The sequence below is a fragment of the Falco naumanni genome, chromosome 12, assembly GCF_017639655.2.
Source record: "Falco naumanni isolate bFalNau1 chromosome 12, bFalNau1.pat, whole genome shotgun sequence".
NCBI lineage: Eukaryota > Metazoa > Chordata > Aves > Falconiformes > Falconidae > Falco > Falco naumanni.
The window spans coordinates 17,372,437-17,395,291 of NC_054065.1; the positions used below are offsets into that span (position 1 = coordinate 17,372,437).

The following is a 22,855-nucleotide window of genomic DNA, read 5'->3' on the forward strand; positions in this document are numbered from 1 at the left end:
GCCGAAAGCAAAAGAACAAACGTAAAACCCCATTATTGTCTCAGCATAAAGAATAACCAACTGCAGCTGTGCACTGCTGAAGATACCAAGCTGTGGTTAAGTCCCATCTAGATCAAAGGAGCTTCATAGCCCAAAGCAGCAAGGATGATGTGAGAGGAGCTGCAGCGATGCTCTCTGTGCCCTTCCCTGGCAGCACAAGAGGGCTCCAGGCTGGACCCACCACTGGTTTTGCTGGCCAGAGGCTCTGGCTGCAATTGCATCAGCTTTATTCACAAAAATAGTGGGACTCAGCTGCTGCTCTTTGTTGGTTTAATGTTGCAATTTCAGCATACAGTTTTTGTTCTCTAGTACACATACTGTTAGCAGTTGAGAAAAGTAATTTTTTTTGTTGTTCTTTTCCTCCCTGAAACAGCCCATTCATCATTTCCCTTCACGTTTCTTGTTGAAATACTCATTTTGGAAGTCTAGAAGCAGGAATGGGGTATTGCTTTGTAAAACATTATTGGAAGTGGTTTGGGTTTGGTATTTTTTTGGATAGGGAAGAGGCTGAGCCAAACTAATCCGGTTGTTACTTTGAAGTATTAATGAGTTATGATTAAGGCATGGGTTTGATCTATATACCTCCTGCAAGTGCATCTGGTAGTGCCTAAGGATGGTCAGCGAGCAAATGCAGAGGGATGAGCATTTGCAATGCAGAGCCCACCGAGCCACTGTTTGGAACAGATGAGTGGTTACCAAAACGATGCTGGCTGCTGCATCCTCCCCCTGCTCAACATCCCTCCCTGGCAGCAGCCCATTACCCACCCTGCCAACAGTGGAACAGACTGGGCCCCAGAGCCACTGGGAGCTCTTTGTTTATCATCCTTTGCCTATCAAGGCGAACGTTTAGTAGCAGGGAAGAGAAGACACCTTCTGATGACCAGCACAGGCTGGGGATTTATCATTTGGTGTCCCTGCACTACAGTTCTAACTACACAGACAGGGGCCAGTTCCTCCTCGATACAAAGCAACTGAATTCAGGAAATTACATCACAGCTAGCATTTAAAATACAGAAAATACACAATAATATATTTGAATAGTACGCACTTTGACCATAATGACATTTAGGGAAGGGGAAAAAAAAGAAAAAAGAAAAAAAAGAGGTAAGTGACCATCTGCTCCCAAGCTTGTTTCTGCTGTGTAAAGAATGTCAAGGGTCTTTTTTTACTTTTCCGGAAGCAAACAAATGGTTTATTCAGCAGGGATCATGGCTATAGCCCAAGACAATCAGCCAAGTGTGGGTTCAGAGAAAAAAATGACTTTTCAGCTGTAACCCCAGACCCTCCTTTCCATTTTTTTTTCCCAGCTCATTAAGTTTGCATTAACAAAACATGACCATTCAAAGGCAGGAAGGCTATTCAAAGCATTTGTATTCTTAAATGCCTCCAACAGCGAAAGACAAACACTTTACTTGTATTATCAGATGATTAAGTTTGCTTTTCCATGTATATAAATTATATTACTTATACAAGCACTAGAGAGGACATAGGATCACTCACATCAGGGCTGCAGGCTCAAACCGTTAACGTCCTAGCTGAGCACAGCACTTAAAGATATAGTCTGCTTTAAAGCACGTGGTTACAGGGGTTTGTGGGATCACAGTTCAGCTTGTTTTGTTAAAATTACCTTTGTCCAGCTGGAGGGAAGAGGGTTTGTGCTGCTGTACACCCCCGCTCACACAACCCAAAGGCATGACCAAGGTGTTTTGCAGACACCTTCCAGCTTCCCTGGTAACGTGATAAACCCCACTGCATCCCCTCCTCCCCCCTGCGCAGCCCGGCCGCAGCAGCAAGGGGAGCAGGCAGATACCTGTGGTACTTAATAGGCATGCTCACATTTCAAAGACCCAGCAGCTCTATCAAGGGAGCTGTAGGCACTATCAGGCACGTGAAGGCAAGTAACAAGTACCTCCATGGGCCACTCACTGTGCTGCTGTTGCCCATCTATTTTCCTGTCCCCATGAGCATCCACCGGCAGCATAATGCACCAAAGGCACTCAGGTCTCCTGCTGGGTCCAGGTCTCTGCAAAAACACAGTCCCAGAAGGTGTCATCTGTGTTAAACCCCTGAAGCTTATTAGCTACCTGAAGATCCTTAGTCTGCAGCAAAGAAATACTCTGGGCATCTCTGTGGTGGCCTGAGTATGCCTTGTATCAGGTAACAGTATAATTATAGTAATATAAATAATAAATAGCAGTCCCTCATATGGCTGCAGTTACAGCATTGTAGCTTGTTCCCTTTCTCCTGTGAAAATCACTAGCTACACAGAGGATATACACACATTAGGAGACTGATACATCAGAAACAATTCAGTTACTGCCAGTAGCAAAAATCTGGTTTGCTTTAGAAAGAGTCTATTTTGCAGAAGAAAAAAAAATAAAGGCATGGTTACTGCAAGCTGCTCCCAGAAATCCCTATTGTCTTCCATTTTGCTTTAAATTTGCTTCATTAGTTTACCTTGGGGCTGGAGTGGAGCATTAGCCTAGCAAAATTCAGCTTCAGATGGAAAACATTTGGGAAAGCTGGGACTAAATGGACATGGGATGTTAGCACAAGGAGGTGGGGGTTTGGTTTCTAGTAGGTCTGAGGTCACTTTATCTGGGTAGCAGTACCCCATGTAGACTTGCCAGAATGTTCCAGATCTTACCCTGATTTTTAGGGATGTGGGGTTTTTTTTGTGTTTTGTTTTTTGGTGGTTATTTTTGGTTGGTTGGTTGTTTTTTTGGTTTTTGTTTTGTTTTTTTTTTTGTGTGTGTGTGTGTCAGCATTGCTTTTCAAAATAGCTGCTAACTAAATTTTGAAATAAGGATGCATTTCCTGGTTTTTTTCCAACAACTTTTTCAGTCTTTCCTCCACACTTTTTCAGTCTTTCCTCCACTAACGAGAGTATCTCAGTTCAGGCACCACAACAGTATAGCAGAGTGGACTGCAAATATGACAGTTTAACTATAAATTAATAACACATTCAGCAGAATGAAGTGCTATAATATTACTGTTCATACTAGAGTTAGATTTATGGATCCTAGCCAAGATTGTGCTCATGTAGCACTGGCAAGGCTATAAGGGAGGGAGAATCCCTGCCTAGGTGAAATCAGGAGATGCTGAAACACGTCAGAGAGCCTCAGAAAAGTGAGTGTCCTCCCTGTCAGAGCTATGGCAGAACCAGGAACACAGCAACCGTGTCCCATGTCCCCATTTGATGGGGCATCCACTGTTCATATTGGCCCAAGGCAGTATTTCTTAGTCTGCATCAAATTTTGATACAGTATTGGTAGGTATTTTTTAATCAGCTCTACTTTGAAAAAAAATTTTAACCACCAAAGTAGAATTTATTCATCAATGAGAAACTTTGAACTATAATGGCAAATGCTTATTGCAGTGTTTATGATAACCTTTTATGCTAAAAATAGGTCTTGTAAACAAGCTTTGATTAATTCCCACTGTCAGGATGTGCTCTGTTCCCAAGTTTAAGAACACTTTTTCCGTAAATGCTTGCTCATTTCCTTCAGTCCAACCTCTTGGAACGAGTCTGAAGGCTCAAAAATCAGGCTCTCCTTACAAGAAATCACTGCTCAGGTATAAACAACCTCCTAGCAAACAGCCTGTACTCCTCTCAACACCTTTGATCTGACTCAGAGGCGCCTTTTTGGTCAGTTCAGAGGTAGAGTGTGCTAAAAAGGGTTTCTACTGGAGGCCACATTGTCACCTCCACAGAATTTTCATGGCTTTGTCACTCATCCTTGGTCCTACAAGTAGCAGAAAGTTCCTTGGATATTGTGCATAAGAGACACCAGGCTATAGCTGCCACTTCAGAAGAGGGTTGTAAAAACTGCCTGACTCTGGTACGCAAGTTAGGGAAGATCTAGCATCAGTTCCATCCTGCATCAGAGAGAGCAGCTTTGAGACAGACGTCTCTTCCTGGTTTCTTGTTTTCCATCAAAGGAAAGTGACTGATTCCCTCCCCCCACCTTTTTCTTTTCTTCTGTCTTGACAGAGCAGTACATCCTGTTCAAGGGGATATTTTCAATGTGCTCAATAAAAGCTTTCAATTTAGATACATCAAGAAAAAGCCACTCTTAAATCTGAAGCTTCCTGAAGGACTCTTATCTCCAAGCGCACAAGCAACCTTGATAAAGAAAACACTCATGTTAGTGTTGTCTTGGTTGCAGAGTTTGTATCTAGCTGAATCATTCAGATGCTGCTCGGGTCCTGCAGTCATTGGTGTTGAATGGCAGGACACAGCACCCCATCAGAGCCGGCGTCCTGTGGGACCTTGTGGCTCACCTTCCCAGAACAGGGACATCACTTCAAGCGGCTGCAGCACTCGGCACCCAGCTCCACTCTCATTTCTAGCAGCATGGTTGGCACAAAACTATTTTCCCAATTAAATAAAAGCAAACAAGCAGACATGCTATTTTTAAGGCACTGTTTTATGCCACAATGGTCTGAGATTAGATGCAGCTTGTCCAGACATTCAAAAACAATGCCCATATCACTTCTCCCTGCAGTTTGTCCTCTCCCTTAAAAGCCTAGAGAAAAGCTATTTTTTCCCTTCTCCTCCCTGCTGGCTTTCCGGCTTTCTTGTCTCCCTCCCTTGAAACAACTTCACACTGGCTTCCTTGTGGCCTCCCTTCTCCCAAACAACTTCCCGTCTGCTTCCCTGTTCCCTCCCCATCTCTGCTGCTGTCTGCCTGCACAGGAGCAACTCCCATCCAGTTTCCTTTGCTGGATGTCTGCGCAGAAAAGACACCCGGGTGGCCACACGATTGGGATGGAATTAAAGAAAGCTCATAAAATTGTGTTTGCCTGATTAGCCTGACTAAAGAGTCTGTAGTCCTGGCACACAGAAACTCACTGGTACTAAAGAGTTCTGTAAGGCCTTTAGCACCAGTGTGGTCCAAATAAACACTTAAAATTATTTGCACCACATGCTAATGCCTACACGGGCTTCCTAAAATGGATTCTTTTCCTCATATTCAGCCTAAAAGAGACTATCTGAGGCAGCCTTTGCAACTATCACGATGTCAGCTGTTAACCAAGACAGCCATTGTTTAGCAAAACACAGTTATTTCTCTTTTGCAATCTACTAACCCCCCCAAAGCATTCGGCTGATTTACCAGCTAAACTAGAGAATAATAAGGGACAAGTACCGCTATCAATTTTTCTGACTATACTAGAGGACATGAGATCCCAAATCCAAAAGCTCCACTACCGATAAGCATCATGCTATTTTCAGCAGCAGCTTTATGGGATCAAAACCATTACTTGAAATGAACAAAGATCAGTTCTAAATTTATCCCAAACATTTGAATGTGATGAGGGCAAAAATGTATTATGCCAACGGAATTAGGAGACATCTTGAAAAATATTTAAGATGATCATAATTAAATGATATTTCTACTTCGCATTCCAATTATACCAGGTACTGTTCTGTGCACAACATGGAAACAGTATTATAAAGCTATTGTTTCAGGTTGCTTCCTGTGATACTAATCTCAATCAGGCCGTCAGACGAACAGCCTGCATTTCTAAATGTTAAAGGCTTCCTCTCCAACATTCCCACACAGAATTGCCTACTGTGAAAATCAAAGGGAAATGTGTTACTAAGTAAAGCAGCAACTTTTAAAAAGCAAAACCTGGTATTTTTTACCCTTTTGAACTCTGAGATATACAACCAGCTATTTCCTATTATGATAGGATACAAGGGCCAAGCTTGGGCCCTGCAGTGCCTGCAGGAGACGTGCACCCTGCGATCCAGAAGCCAGGATTTTCGGAGGCACGTAGCAGGAGAGCTCTCAATGAGGGCTCAGATTCATGGGCATTGCCATTCACCTGCTGGAAGAATGTGGGCATAGATTTCCCTAGGTCTTGGCTTCCCGACAGATAAATAATCATTATGCAGACACAGCTAGTAAAACAGCCCAAGTTACACAAGTGAAAAGCCCTATTCCGAGTCAGGGAATAATAGGAAGGGGCATGAGACACTCTGCCAGTGGACTGAGGCTGGCAGTTTGCCTGTGGCAGTCTCTGAAATCCCATCTGGAGCATCAGTTTACAGAAAGATGAGGATGCAGTCCTGGGAAGGGCCTTGCTCTGTCTGCTCCAGGCAAAATTGCCGTGAAACGAAGAGATGTCTTCATGTTTGAGAATTGTGCCCACAAACAGTAATATGAAATAAAATATGGTGTACCAGTAGGTTTTGATAGAATCAATAATAAACAAGAAAAACGCTAATCAAGCAGCAGCTTTTTCTGTGCTATCTTTTGATGCATTTTCCAAAGTGCACTGCAAGCTTACTTTAGTGACACTGTGTGCGTATATATCTCTATAAATGCAGTAAGTTATTTTAATGTCCTAATTAACGACAGAACAAATACTCCCACTTAACTCCAGTTTACACTAAGTGTGTCTAGCCTAAATAGTGTAAACTGGAGTTAAGTGGCAATATTTATATCTAGCCCAAATAATCAAAACTATTTCCGTGAAGACAACAAAGCAAAGAGAGGGTCTGTGGGGTGGGGCTGGCATTTGCTTCTCATCCACATTGCAGTCCCCCACCTCCCCATTTCCCCGTTCACCCCTCAACGACACAGTAACCCCTGTGCTCCTTGTCAGTCAAATCAGGCTCCTCAAATGCAACACTGAATCAAGGACCAAATTCCAGTCTGCTAAACATGCACGTGAAATGGGGGCAGTTTTGCTTGGAGCTCTGAAAGGGTCCAGAGCAAAAGTGAGAACGAGTGTGGACAGGCATCACACAAGCCTGGGTTCCATTTTGCTCCACACTCTCATCAAAACGTGATGAGCAGCAAACCGCTTCATCTGTGAACCTAAAGCTGTACCAAACTCTATTGCTTTGAATCAAATTGGATGGCCTTCTAGTGAAAGCTGTTGTCCTTATAAAGACTGACAATCAAAGATATAAAATTTAAATTAAATGTTAGCTATAGTCAGAACAGAAGTAGCAGAACATTTTTTTTTGGCTTGAGATCTCTCATTTCAATGTATTCACATTATCAGAAAATAACGCCCAACTCTTCCAGAAAATCAGTCCCTTTAAAGTACCGTAAGTTCAGTTCCTCAGAATAGAAGTGTTGAAGATTTTGAAACCCTTATCTACATCTCCAGTGTTTAAAGATGCAGCCATGGACGATTCTGCATTTGACTATCAACACAAATTTTAATGAGAGGACTTACTCTAAGGTAGTATTTAGACTGGGGAAGTGCATCAGATTTAAGGCTAAGCAAATAACTAACATAGAGAAGCCCTGAAATATTAAATCACAGCCTCTTCCTACTGTAACATTTCATTTCCAGATTCCTTTCTAACTGCTGAGTACTGGCAGTACTTCAAGAAAATGTAAATCAGCTACACAATCACATTGTTTTTCCAACACACTCACAGAAAAATCATGTATGTATGAATATTATACACATATATGGAGTGGCCATCACTATCAGATGTTATAAGCTTAAGCCTTAACACCACAGAAGCACTAAGACAAATGTTTTATCTGTAGATTTTTTTTCCCTTATCAGGAAACGTAGATGTATTTGAAGAGTTTGCTTTAATCTTAGCAGTTTCCAGGTGAGCAAAAGTATTTTTTCCAATGACAGCATCAAACTATTTCATGTCAAGTTTCACAGACACATTATTTATGTTATCTGTTACAGCCCTTCAGGAGTTTGCTTCTCCTATGCTGTGTCAGTCTTTAGTTCATGCCTTATAAATATTTGAAAAGCTGAAGCTGTGTCTAACAATTGGCCTAGTATATGGCACATCTAAGAACATTTACCTATTTCTGAAACTTCTTCGAGTATTAATTACAAAATCAGAGATTATTTCCAAACACTCTTCAGCAAATAAACTTTACTTTTCACAGACATTAAAACCACATTCTATATGCTAAGATGAAAATACCCACATTTTATACAGTAGTCTTAGCAGAAGCCGAAAAAGCTACAAAAATTCCAGAGCACACAGAAGCAGAGTTGAATTTGTCATATCTTTGAGACTGACCATCAACCAACTAACAGCGTACTCATCCACAAAATGAGATACTTCCTAATAACATTTATTAAAGAAATTGTTATGGTATGACTCAGTATTCTGAAGCAAGGAAGTGCAATCGTGACCTTATTGGGAGTTTTGCCATTAATGAAGGACAAGATGAAATTTCGGGTTTACCTTTCACAAACAATGCAGGCATTGTTTTGTTAACGTATTCTTGGCACTTATAGGTCACCATGTGAAAGTTCCCCCAGAAACATCAGTTGTTTTCATTGATCTTACAGGCTACTCAAACCACAGATTTCCACAGAGGTGATTATTCAAATACAGGTGCAAAATAAGAATGCTGTGAATTTTACCAGTTTTCACAGGCTATGAAAACGGTACTGGTTCACATTTCATACGAGTCCAACATGAGCAAGGTTCTGATTACATAGAATCCATCCGTGTCAAGTATTTAAGAGTTGTTTGCTTTAGCTGTCTTAGTCTACCTCATCATACACAATCCACCTGCTGCTCATTGCCACCTTGTAGCACGATTAAGCCTTTCAAACGAAGCAGTGGGCCTTCAGAACTTCCCAGCTCTCTTTTGAATGTGCTGGCACAAACGTACTTGCCACACCAAATCAAAATTCACTTGTTTCAGCATGGAAGCTTAAGGCATATGTTTGAATTCTAATTAAACTCTTAAAAGCTTAAAATCTTGTAACACAGAACTCAATAAACTACATTCAAAGGTTTTGAGTGCTGGGTTTTTTTTAGAGAGACAAAACTGCACCGGTTGTGATTTTGGTAATGAAGACCTTATATGACTAATACCACTCCGATTTTCTAACCCAATCAAAATATACATAATTCTGATGAAAAAAAACCCACACCAACCTATCTTTAAATTTAATTGTATTCTCATAACACAAGCAGTTGTGTCCCGTTCTCACTTTAGGAGGCTGCATTCAGAGAACATGTACAATCTTACCAAGCTGCCGTCAAGTAGCACTGGCAAATTATTTTAGCCAGATCTTACCTGAAGACAGAAGCTTGTGAGTGCGTAGGAAACTGATTGCCAGGCGCATGATGGATGCCTTGTCCAGGTGGGAACTGATGTTGTGGGGCAGAGGCAGCTCATGTGCCAGTTCATAGAAAACTTCAGTCTCTTTGCTTCTTCTGCATCTTGCTGCATCTCTTGATTTTTCCTTCCTCCGTTCAGAACTGCTCCTGATAGAGAAGAGAAAGGAAAAAGCAAATTCAAATGCAATTCACAACTTGAGAGGCATTTACAAGAGTAATTCTTCTCAGTAATGAATCCATTCTGTCAACTGGTTTAAATCAATTGACCAGACTTTAATATCTCTTTGCTCCTTTTATAAAGGGAATTATGAGAGGACTACCACAGCTGGAAAGGGCTCATTTCTATACAAGTCCATCTTTAGACCCTCTGAATCCTGGCTGCATGCAACAGGATCAAGATCTGTCTTAGGTGAGAGAACTGAAATGAAATAGCAAACCTGGGATTCAGGAAATGCTAAAAATAAAGCTCAATCTCAATTCATTTACTTAAAAAATACTCTGGGATTCCATTTTAAAGCTGGAAAAATATGGCTGTGTCATAGATATTTCAACATCATAGAGCCTCAATGCCTGTACCCTGCATAAAAATAAAAGTAGCAAAAGGGTATCCAACTGCATGTGTATATGCAACTGTCTCAGCTCTTAATCCAATGCTATTCTGGAAAACCACCTTTTCCTGACCATGAAGGGCACAAAATGGGAAAGAAAATACTCTTGCTTGCAAGAAATCCCTCCTTCATAGAAACTATTCTGATTAAATCACCATCTCTCCATTGTCTAAGAAAACAGATTCCTTTTTGAGCAAAGTAACATGACTGATACAGCCAACCTCCTTCAACTCTGCAGAGAACAGAAGAGCAGGAAATAATGAAGAGGAAGACATTTCGTGAAGCAAGTATGCAAAATTAAGTCACCGAGGGACATAAAGCTAAATTTAACATGGAAGAAACACAAGGGATACATTTATAACGGATCTGGGATAAGACTGTTTAAGAGGAAACTCCACTGACTCTAAGGTTCTTTTATAAAGTACAATTCTTATTTCAGAACACGAAGAACCTGAATGCATTAAAAAACCCACCAGCTATTTCAACCCCATGTAGCTCTGCTGATACTACAAGTTTCCTTCACTTGCACAAGTTGAGGTTTTGCATCTTATTTACACCAACACAGAATATATTTCTTTTGAGGCAGATTCCTGCAATACTGTACCAATGCAAACAATGCAGCTTGAATGAGCACAGGACAGGAGCGGAGTAGATCAGCCCCACCATTTTTCCCGTTGTGGCTGTGCATTCATTTCTAGAATCATCACCAGCAGCTCTCCATTTGCAAGCGTGCCTATAAATGAAGCAGCTTATAACCTGCTTTTTCCAACATCACTCTAAAATAATGAGCCCATAAATTAAATATGGATCAACCAAAAAGAAAAAGAAGAAATCCTACCAAAACAGAGTGTTTCCAATAAATATATTCTGTTGTGTGAAGATGATGAGGAAAACAAATGTTAATCACAGCACTTAATCCTAGAAACTGTTCCTGTCATGACTGTGTAATGTAAAACTGCATAAAACAGAAAAAGAGTATTAATACTCTTTTTAAAATGTATTCTAAAGGCAACAGCCATTTCTAAAGAGCTAATCTGCCTACAAAAGCTTCTAGCATTGAAACCACAGGTGGCTTTGTAAATTAGGAAGAAGGAAAAATAGCCTGTGTGGGCATTAAATGCTAAGGGTAGAGTTACAGTAAGGTAAGGCTGGGCATTCGGCATCTTCGTCCAAAGCAGGAACATGCTCACAGCATATCAGCAGGGCCCTCGTGCTGCAAAACACGTGAAGCTAGGCACATGCATCGGGATCAGATATGATGACCGCAGGTGCTCGCCAGTGGGTGTGCTAACAGGGCAAGAGGCCTCATAAACTCTTACAGTATCTTCTCAAGATCCATGATCAGCCCTCGGCAAAGCTCTTTCACAATTATATTGCCTGAGGTGAATATTTTCTAATATGGCATCTGTCACAGGATGCGTGCACAGAAGGAGACCTACACACATTTCAGTACATAACGGCAAGATCCAACTTTGATAATTACTTCAGGGGCATCGCCAGAGTAAACACTGACCCACCCAAGTCTGAATCTAAAGGATGAGATATTCATATTGGGACACTAACTCCTTACTTTTCTCCTTGCCAAGCAAGGCTCATACCCCATCCACGTAAAAAAAAGCCCCTTCGTACAGATGTCCAAGAAGGTAAAACAGAAAATGCCCTGTGTCCTCCTGGGGCAGGTTCTGAGAATGGAAGAGCCATGTGAGAAGCTTACACCAATGCTTCTTTCAGAGTTATGTCTTGCTCTCTAAAGAAAAATGTGTCTACACTGTGTCTGTAAAGATGCTAGACTGGGAACAAATCTCCTGAGTTTCTAATTCTACTAACAAAACAAAGAGTAGAAACAAAATAAAACCAAACAGCACAAAACCTACGCAGCAATATTTGTGAGAATTTCCAATTGCAGCTTGGAAAATTTAACTTGAGCCATAAACGTTCGAGCTCCGATCTAAATCTATACCCCACAATTTTCACATTAGAACCAACTTGGGCAAAACAAGGTCCAATCCCTCCTCATTTAAATAAGAAATGCTGGGAACTAAGGCCAAAGCTGTGTTGCAATTCATGCAGTAAAAAAGGGTTGTATAAGACAGGGTCTCTCATGACGCCATGTCAGCCGCAGAGAAAAATATTTAGTTTAGCTAACCTCTGTAAATATAATTTTGAAATGTGGCTAATGGGACAAGTTGGTTTCATTAACCATGGCTTGCTCAGGGTTTCTAATAACCAATGCTATGAGCAGAGAATTATTTTTTTCCCGCCCCTCAACACTGCTGCTGATCGTTGTGCTCAGTTTCTCTTCAATCGTTGCTCATTACACGCCACACAAGAGCTTTCTCACATCAGAAAACAAGGGAGGAATCCGCCTGCCTGGTTGCTTTCAAAAGACTTTCTTGCTCACCCATTATCATTTTAAATAAACAAACAATTTGCTTGTTAAGCATTTCCCCCTGTGGCTTCCTGAACCTCGGTAATTCTCCTCCCCACCTTCCCTCACCCAGGGCACCCTGAAGTCGCGCCGGCACTCCGAGCCAAGCAGCCTCTGCAGCCCCCGCCTCAGCCAGGCTCCCCTGCCAAAGATAGTCCTTCTGTGCTTGCTCCTCCTGGTTGCAAAAGCCTCCAAGAATTGCAGATGAGTGACAGAATTCTGCAAAAAGCAGCATTTTCATGGTTTCCCTGCGCAGAGAGCCAGCCATTCACTCTCCCTGCAGTTACCCCCACTTTACGCACGGGATCAGCGTTTTACCCCAGGCGAGGCTGAACTACCCCACAGCCAGGGAGCAAAAACATAACTACCCAGCAGCCTGCCCCTTGGAAGGCCAGGAAGAAAGGCTGACACCAAACCCTCTTCACACATCATCAGGGCAACAGAGAAAAGGCTGGGGCTGTAGCTAATTTATGAATCATTCCCTCCCAGCACATAAGCCACCCACTTACGTGGCCAAAAAAGAGCACACGTGTGCGTCACTGCCCGGAGAAAGTGACGCAAGCGGCAGCAGCAACCTTGCTCACCCAACCTGTGTCAGGCTCTTTAAAATGCAGAAGGGAGAGAGACAGGAGAAAGCCACCCCAAATGAAGCCGCCCGTACGTGGGTGTGAGGCGTGGGGGTGCTGCAGGGGAACCCTCCTGGGGGCTCCCCGACACTCATTCTCTTAGGAGTCCCAGGACCCGGCAGGATAAGAACCCACTCGGCCACACGCACCCTCCCATTGCAAGCCCAGCATGACCATTCCCAATAAAATGGCAAGAAAGGAAAGTTCTAGCTCAAATCTCCATTGGAAACAGGGAGGTGGAGCGGAGGGATGGGCCTGGGGACTCCATCCAGGACTAGGCTGCACAGAAGGTGGTGAGGAGGCTCGAGGAGAAGGGAAAGGAAGGCACCGCTTCCTGGCAAGGACTCTCCCAGGGCTGCCAGACGATGCTCCAGGGCTGCAGCGCTTACACATGGGCAAGCCATAGGGAATGGAAGAGTTAAGTTGGTGCAGGCAGTTCCCTGCCACGGAACACAAGTGTGGCACTGTACCCCCATGTTTACATGATTTCCCACTCCCTCCTGGCATGTTTAGCTTGCACTCTGAAAATAGAATTCACGGGCTGACACATGTGAGCAAAGATGACAAACAACTGGCACGTATTTGCCCTCCCAGGTGAAGCTCCCGAATTTTCAGGAGCAGAAGCTTTCCATGCTTCTCCCCAAGAACCCAAACAAGCTGGTCCAAGGGTACACTCATGCACGGGAACAGAGTGTGTGCGTCCAAAGGGGTGTAGGAATGCCGTGCTGGGGTCCCAGGAGCTAGATTCCTATCCCCTTGCTCATCTCTGACAGCCCCTTGCGACACAGCTTCGCTGAATCACGGGAATGCCTGCGGATGATGTCTTGCACACCCAGGGTGAAGATCATAATCTGGCTTTCCCAAGTCTCTCTTACTGCAGGACTGGAAAGTCCAGGCACAGCAACTTATTGGCAAAACCTGAAGCCCCACGTAACTGATCTGGCTTAAATAACCTTGCGAGACTATCATGTTAGCTTAGGATTGTCTTCCCGCTGCTCACTGCCGTGATGGCCCTGGACCCCAGGAGAAATGCTGGGGCAGCCAGCCTGGCCCTTGGGCTGTGCTACTGCCACTGCCCTGCCTGGGCACCCACCTGAGGTCCCTGCCACCCAGACACAGTGGGCATCAGCCTTGCAACCCCTGGGGTGCACAGACCACCCCCATATGGGAGCTTATATGCAGGCATATGGTGTCGGTCAGGGGTCTGAAGCAGGGTTAGGCACCGACACAACCCTCCTCAGCACAGCAGGCCGGGGCTGACCTGAGGGTTCGGTCCCGATTCCACTTACTGTGACTATACTCACTCTCTGCAGTCCCAATCCTACTGGAACTTGATCTCCACCAGCAATCCCTGCCCACCAGCTCCACCCAAACACTCCCTGGTCCTTCCCGCACGCAGTTACCCCCTCAAAGCCCTTGGTACCCACTCAGCTAACAACGGTGCCCGGTGCTCAGCTTCAGCGATCCTCGCTTCTGTCAAGGACATCGGTGGCCTCCTTTAAGCTGATGGAGGGGACTTGCCCAAATAGCAATCTTCTGCTCAGGGTTTCGCTGCTCTCAACGAGTCCATGTGGGTTGATATTGGTTGTGTACGCACACGCTTGCTTGTTCGAGACCAGGCAGCACAGTAATCGCACTGAATTACACTCCCACCTTGTAGGCTCCAGATCACAAAAGGTTTTAGAGAAATTGTAATCCACACCTCGCATAAAAATACCTCACATGTAACCCGGTAGCCTTCACTGGTGCTCACATACTGTGTGGCACATTCGTACAATGCTTTGAAATACATAGTTCAGATTGACTCGCTTGAGTTTACTTCATGACCCTTGGACTTTGCTACAAACTGCCATGTATGCAAGCTAGTAAAACAACAAGCATATTACTTTATATCCAATGGCCGGTTATTAAATGTTTCTAGCTCCAGCACTTTAAAGGTCAAAAATCCACAGTTAATTAAGCTGTTACACGAAATTTCTGTAGTAAATGCTCATTTGAAATGGTTTAGAGTTAAAGCTTCAAATGCTAACTTGCAGAACAAGAAAAATACATTCTAGGGATGCAAAGATAGGAAATATTTTACAGTACAGATAAATGAAAAAAAGATCAGATGCTTAGCATAAAAAAGATTTTCCAATTCAAACCTGGGAAAACCCAATAAAAATATTTTGACAGTACTATCTTAGATAACAACAAAGATTTATTTCAAACTAGAAAATCCATTTTCTGCTGCGTATTCATAATTTTGCTTTACCTTCTGCTCAGCGAATCCCTAGGTGATTTGAACCAGAGTAATATCTAAAAAGGAGTTCTGCTGACTGTGAGGCACTCAATAGCTATCTCAGAACCACACTGCCTGACAGCCCCAGAGATGTGCTTACACAGACACCAAGCAGCCAGCGGTCATGCTTACTTGCCTTAAAATTCCTTTAAAAAGTATTCGTAACCATTCTACCTGTCAAGTAGTTTATTCTGGATGGTATGGTGTGCTTTTGAAAGCCCCCTCTGTTAAAGTAATAAACATGACCGTCAGTAAATAAAAAGTGCTAGAAGCAGCAATTTGCTTGCTCACCAGGAACTTGAGCCAAACTATGAAAGCTGCGAATGAAACCATGCATACAAATCCCTCCTTACACATCTTTCCAGTGAAAATAATAATTTATAAAATCTGAGAAGACGCCAGGTGCCCAGGTTCGGCACACCAACAAGAGCCACAGAAAAGGGAAGGATGCAGGGTTATTCTTGGACAGAGGGGAAAAAAAAATGGCTTGAAAACCTGTGGAGTGCTTATGGCAGGCAAGTGCTAAAGCAGCATTGCTGCACATTGGGATTACGGTACCCAGTACACAGACAAAACTAACACAAACAATGCCAAAATGGGGAATTCGTTAATAGCGGAAATAAGATTTCAAAGGTAACAAGAAAAGCTACTAACAGAAAGGGCTATTACAAAAATAAGGAAATGAAATACTTTCCACCCTTCCTCTAAAGCTGCCCTAACTTAGAGTAATTCATCGCTGACTCCTTGGTTTGACGGGAGTTTTTCTTGTGTTTCTGCACATACCCACTAAATAACAAATCACTGCTACTTCAGTAAATCTTGGCACCTACCGCCATACCAATATGCCCTGCAGTTCCTCCCTCTAAATTTAAAACCAAAAGCTAAATGAAAGTCAGGAAAACGAGAAATAGGAGTGTCTCAGGGACAGTCGAGGGAAGAGTTCTTGTTAAGGGTGAGGAACTTGTTTCCATTCTCATCAGGCCTTTTCAAAGGACTTGGCTAGTACCATTAGAGTATCAAAAGATGAGGCCTAAGTGAATACCAAACTTCTGGTGTCTTTGAGCATCTTTATAATTCACTAAGCCCACGTCACCCTAGGACCACCACAGCTGACAGTAAGACAGCCAGGAATATGTTTTCTTGAATGGGAAACACAGCTCTTCAGATAGTATAAATTCCATACAAACTGTAAAACCACATGTAGGACTAACTTCTCCAGTGTCTGAAGCTCTGATGGTACCTTTAGTCTTAATAATTAAACTGTACTGCATTTGTATTTTATTTATTTTCATGAACATTCCTGGCATTTATTGCTGAAAAAAAGGTGGTGCCGTGACAAAAACTATTACACAGTTTTAATATAATATACAGTTTTAAATTTCTTATACCACTATCTGCATTTAATGCAGCTACTAAATTACACCTGCAATTTAAAGCAAGTGTCATTGTGAATATTGAAGTTGTCACAGCAACTAAATAGTATCTTGGGAGTTCACTGCTGAAAACCTTACTGAGGCTGTTGGAGCACTTACATTTTTTTAAAAGCATTTAGGTTCACAATATGTCACCAGAGCCTGATAAATTTAATCACAGTAAGCAAAACAACGTCTACAGGATTTATGTTTCACCATTTTTTCTGTAGTTTTATGAGTACCTTGAACCAGAAAGATAAGTATTAGGATTTCAGCAGCCATTAATCTGGTCCTGGATTATTTTACGATGCTGTGAGTGCAGCCCGTCCCGCGGTCGCCACGCCAGCACGAGCCTGGTACCTTGGTGGACGTGCTGAACACGCTGCTCCCAGGGCAAGGCACAGCCCCGTGGAACCACGCAAGGCCCATGGCGCGCAGAGAAGATACCAGGCTGCTCTTTGATCAGCAGTTTGAGCAGAGAGAGGCATTCATTGCCTTTTTGCCTTTTCGTCCCATTCCCTGCACTGGGGCTAGATGGCAGAGAGATTTTCTCATGGCTTAGTTCTCAAGCAAAGCAGTTTCTTGCTCCTGGTTCACTGTGTGCTCAGCAAGCCTCAGAGCCAGAGTCAGGACAGCTCTGTACCGCCCCTGTAAAGCTGCTGCAGCCCACGCTTAAAACACAGCAGTGAAACACCTCCTCTGTCTTCTCAAATAATAGGGAAATCTGGAGAGAAACAAGCAGCCCAGGATATGGCCAAATTTCAAACCGAGAGGCACAAAGTCATCTAAACTCAGCCTTCCCTCCCCTGACCAGTTTTGCACTGCTCTGCTCCATCAACCTACAGGATCATGGATTCCTTCCCTGTGGCAATCGACTCTGATAACCGCCAAGATAGGGCAAGCTTCAGAGATAACCTGCAAACTAAAAAAGCCCACCACCAAACCCACTAAACAATACAATAGAAAGGACTGTTTCAACATCCGCCAAAACTGAACTTCCTTTCAAATCAGCAAATTTTTTTGGGGGGGTTGTGGGGGCGTGATAAATGTACCACTTCACTTTTTTCCACAGTTTCCACGTACACATTTAAGAGTCCCTGCAGCACAGGTAGAGCTGGAATCACACTGCAGCAGCAGGGATAAGGCTATGGCAATGCACAACCTGAGATCTCTATCAATGATTTGTGTTTAAGAGATTGCAGATCCTTATCTTGTGGCATTACTTGTAGCAATCAGTCTATTTTGACAGCCAGTCTAGAGGTCCATACACATTGCTGCTCAGAAGCTCAGCAGGTATTGCTAAGATCTGTTTTCAGATAACCCAACTATTTACCTACTCTAAAAAACACATACCAAAGGATGTGCTTTATCTCTTTGCCAGCGGGTTAAAGCTAAAGGCGAACAAAGTGCAATTTGCAGGCGGTGGTGGTGGTGGTGGGGTAGGGTAGAAGTTAAACTCGAAACCAGCCTCATTTTTCAGCTGGGGAACTGACCACATCCCAGCCCACACCACACCAGAACCAGCATTATTTATCAAGATGGCGCAACTGCAGGTAAACGAGGCCAATATTTCAATTAAGCTTTATTTCAAGCCCAAGGGACAAACGCTGGCATCACATGACTTTACTGTCAGTGGCGTGCGTACCTACGCTTCAGCCTCAAGCTCACTCAACCGTAAAGAGTTGAGAGACTCACACCAGACACTGTTGACAAAACCTGCGTTTTACAATGTGTTACTTCTCCTGCACCACCAGGACATTCGCGGGTGAAACCTGCCCCGTGCTTCGGCAGGCTGGGACCAATATCCCACAACATTTTATCTTGTCACTGGTGCATTTGCTGACAGGTTCACACCAGGGGCCTTTGTGGGTAGGAACAATGAGGGAGGTGGGCACAGCACAGGAAAAAGGGTGGTGACCACCAAGGGCTGGAAAAAAGCCTCTTTCAAAGGAAGGTCTTTGAAAACATTCATTACACCCCACCCAGCAATTTTCACTACAATATTTCAGTACATAAAAACAACACAGGGAAAATAAACAGCCCACCCTTTATTATGTTGCAGGTTCTCCAACCTCTGAAAAGAGATCAGCAAGCCATAAAGACGCAGAAATCTTCACCAAATGGAGCCATGTAAGAGGTCTGCAAGCATCCACTGAAACCTCCACCACCACCCTTGTTCCCTCACACACTTCCAGGCCCTCTATGTAAGCTGACTCAATTAGACATCTTGATTTCCAGAGTAAAGTAATCAAAATTTAAAATTGTATTGGCTAGTAAATAAACAACAGCGAGAATTTATAGGGATCACCAAGTAAATATATTGCTACAATTTTAAAAATTGCTATATAAGTGAATGGCCCTCCACAATACATTTCAGCTACAATCTCTCTATCTCTGGCTAATTCTGCCAATGAAAACATTAGCTAGAACTAATACTTAAGATAAAAAACAGCTGCAAGACTGAAAAGGAACAATAAAGCAAATCCATAATGAAAGGAGTCTATGAAATCAGCAGACAGTCTAAGAATGGAGGCCAGCCTTTGAAGGTGTGGAGGCCATGCTCTTACACAGGTTTGTCTCCATCGCAGTCAGCAAGGTTTACCAACAGAGCAAAGACTGAGCAGGTGACACCCCACACACACACACCTACCCTTGGAAACATGAAAAGAGCTCCTCCTTCTCCAGAGGCTCGGGGCTGCTCTGTGATGATGCCTCTACAGCACCCTTACTCCCAAGGTCAGTATATAAAGACAGCTGAGCATCTACAAAGGAAATTTGGCCACTTTGCGTCACTTCGTTTCAAGCGCAGGATCTCTGTGTTGGATGCTCTGAAGACTGCAGTGGTAGCACAAACCAACTCTAAATGAAAACATTTTGTCTCCTTTAGAGAACATGCAAAACGATCATTAAAGTTACTTTGCGCCATTGGCTGTAAGTCAGTCATGCCTTGTCCTTCCAAAGTGTCACACCTTACAATACAGTGAAGAAAGCAGCTCTTGCAATAAAATCTTTGTGAAATAATGCCAACCCTTCTTTACTTTCTGGACCTTAATCATTTTAATGTGTGCTCAGTTATGATGAAAGTTAATGGTTTCTCCCACTCTATCTGGTGGCGATTTGTAGCCGTTCACAGTAAGAAGATGGATGTCCCGGAAGACAGATTGAACAACCATTTCTTTGGCAAGCAAGGAATAATAATTCTTGAGAATAACAATACAGACGCTCTAAATTTTGATCATTCCATGTAACACAGTTTCCTCCATTTCCTGCAACAACGATGAAGTGCAGATCCTGAGAGCCAGCTACGTTTTTCACCCTCTGGGGTGTGAGTTTTGCCTGTACAAACATCCTGGGACACGGCTCGTTCTTAATTCCTGCTTTCTTTTCAGGGAGCTGTTATTGTATGCAGTAGCTCTTTAATTGTCCATCTCCTCTTAATTAAGCTATTGGGTAAACTGGAATAGTGATAACTTTGCATGCTGTGATTTTGATTTCTCATTAGCATTCAAGTCTATCGCTAGTTTAAGTTGATAAATACCAAAGATTAGTAGCTTGAGCTGTGATAAATTGTATTTGGTTACTACGAGGGAAACGGATTAAACCAAAGGGTCAGGCTACTTCAGCTACCTGGCCAGAAAAACAGCAGTCACTTCAGCAAAGTTAGGAAATTCCTTTAAATTTACAGCTAAAATCAGTCTGGAGTGATGTAATCTGGGGCAATCAGTGCCTTCTCTACCCACCCACACCCAGCTTCAGCTCCTGGCAAAGACCTGAGGAGCTTTTTCACTGCTGACCTGCCTCTCGGCACCCACTACTGTGCTGCTGCAGCAGAAGCCAGAGGGACACTGAAACCCCAGTACTCAAGCAGGAAACATTCGTGGCCTCTCTACACTCAACTGCAGTATTTCAAATATTTTAAAAATTAAGGCTTGGTTCTGTCAGGAAATGGCCGCTAGCTCTTCTGATGCATCGTCCTCAATAATTACTCGCTAAACACAAGCTTCCAAAGGGAACAGGTATAAGGGCAGTCTGCATTGTAATACAAAGTAACTGGGTGCAGTTTTCCTTCTCTGGTGTTTCTTGCTTTATTGTTTCCTTTCCTACTACTGCCTACTATCTCCTTAAACTTCTATGTATCTACATCAAAGGATAGTTACTCCAGACAAAAGTAAAAGATGATGATAAATGGGAAGCAGCAAAGAAAGCATTCAGTATGTATACAAAGTTAAATTCACATGGCCACATTTTATCATATTTTCTGGTTTGTACTTCAGAACTATGAATTAACATACCAGTATTTTGCCATTATTCCTGCTGGAGCTTTTATTCTCCTTTAAGTTAAGCAAACAAGGCACACATTCATATATTGGGCCTGATTCTCATCTCCATCATGGTCACATCACCCCAAGAGGGGAAGAGGTGGGAGTTTAATAACTGGAATGAGTTCTGTTTATGACAAAGCTCAGTTCTTCGAGAAAAGAAGCTAGATGTTTTTGTTCAATTTGAAACAATTCACAATGGTCAGCTAACTTAACAAGAAACACATTACAACCAGGCAGGTCTTGGATACCTATCAGAACTTTGCATCTGTCAGGGTGTGGTACCTCAATATTTCACTGTTTTGATTCTAACTGTATAGCAGTCCAATTTCTGGCAAGAAAGCCCAAGATACGCAAGCTGAAATGCATGCAGCTGTATCAGTACCTGCATAAGGGGTCACGAGTTACACAAAAAAGATGGTACTTCCCAAGGCAGGGGTGAGGGTGCTCTCATCTGTTTGGAACTGAGAGCCTCAATAACTACCAACGTGGTTTTGTCAAATATACCTTGTGCCTTCTTATGGTGGTTCCTGGAAAATGCAATTTTTATTCTCCTTGTTCTTTCCTAAATTATGTAACAATCAACTGAACTTCACAATTGTTCCAAAAATTACTTCTTTATTGGGAGAAGCAGAAAAGGAAAAAAAGAAAAGAAGCTACACTCACTGCCCAAACTGATTATTTTGGTATTAAAAAACACAACTGGGATGGTACACAGGACAAAGATGAGGTATGCTGAGAAACAATCGTACCATGACCCTACCCCAAACGCTAGTGCAGAAGAGGGACGATGCAGCCACAAGAGAGTACTATGTACGTGCGCTGATACAAGCTGAATCCAAAAGGTAACACTGCCTCTTGCATTAACGTATTCTTTCAAATTTTATTTGTACACCAGTATAGTTAGCTATATTTGTACGAAACATGCTGCTATGGCCAAAAGTAGTTACAAAAAGATTTTTATCCCTTCATGGGGTGGGGGGGAGAGAAAGTCCTTTCATACAGAATACAGAACGTTAATAAATATTTAACTTTTACTGGGACATCCATATGCTACTGTGAAATACATTTAAGACTAAGAACCATTATAATGTAATGCATAGGGGAAACGACAGTAATAGTTAAAGAGCAAGGCACAGCACAACTAGTGGAGTCAATCTAAACTGTACAAATATGGTTTAACTTGGTGTAACAGAGTTTTTAGTCAATGGTCCATTTATAAAGTAACAAGCCTCAGAGGAATACACTTTATTTACATCCTATTAATTTTATCCCTGATTTTTTTTAAAAAATAATCTTATCCAATCTTATTCACAACTGTGCATAACAATCACCAAAACCAACTTCCACTCCCCCCACCCACCCTTATTATCATTTCCTCAATGGACTTCCACCTATTTCGGTTGACCCTCCCACTAGTCTTTTGAAGAAAACTTGAAAAAAAATTGAAAAAATCTCTAAGGACTCTAAAAGAATAACAGTCACTAGCAGAACCAACCCACATGGGTGAACACTGCAACCACAGTTTCTCCACTTAAAGAGGTCTCATATCTCAGATCATAAAGAATCTAACAGGCAATTTTCATAAATGATACTAAATAAAGCTTTATTATGTACCAAGAAATGTTTACCACAGCTGAAAAGAGGTTGTTTGTAGCTTTAACGAACAAAAACTGGGTAAAACCTTTCTGAAAGCACAGTGAGCGAAACAGACCCACAGTGTGACAAGACATAGGAAAGTCCACTGATCTGCTGTATTTTCAACTAAGGTTTGAATCAGAGTGGAGGAAGGGTGCAGGCCTGTGCCTCTGCAGACACAGGGGTTTTATTTGCTATGATTATAGCATGTTTTATTAAAATCCTGAATGAAGACATGTTTCCCTGAAGCTGTGTCTTACTAACAGCTCTGGGAGAAGGATGAAGGACAGCATCAGACCTCGTCAGCCCAGAAAGGAAGAATGCTAACAACTTGTCTAACCTGTAGATCAGAGGTTGCAGGATTCACTTGAATTAATACAATTTGAATCTCAGCATTTCTTTAAAAGAACAATCTGGTTAATTTA

The 22,855-nt window shown here is 42.6% G+C and overlaps 1 protein-coding gene across 5 annotated transcripts in view; it reads right to left on the reverse strand.

Annotated features, from left to right (window-relative positions):
* The window catches only part of EPAS1 (endothelial PAS domain protein 1), a 115,685-nt gene that overhangs the window by 26,329 nt on the left and 66,501 nt on the right, over positions 1 to 22,855 (reverse strand). For 3 of the 5 annotated variants that reach the window (XM_040611936.1, XM_040611937.1, XM_040611939.1), the window contains exon 2: positions 9,075 to 9,265. In XM_040611936.1, coding sequence (XP_040467870.1) covers positions 9,075 to 9,265 — 191 coding nt within the window. Of the gene's footprint in view, positions 1 to 9,074; positions 9,266 to 14,207; positions 14,282 to 22,855 lie in introns of those variants that run through there. The other 2 variants (XM_040611940.1, XM_040611935.1) reach the window with 1 other exon arrangement.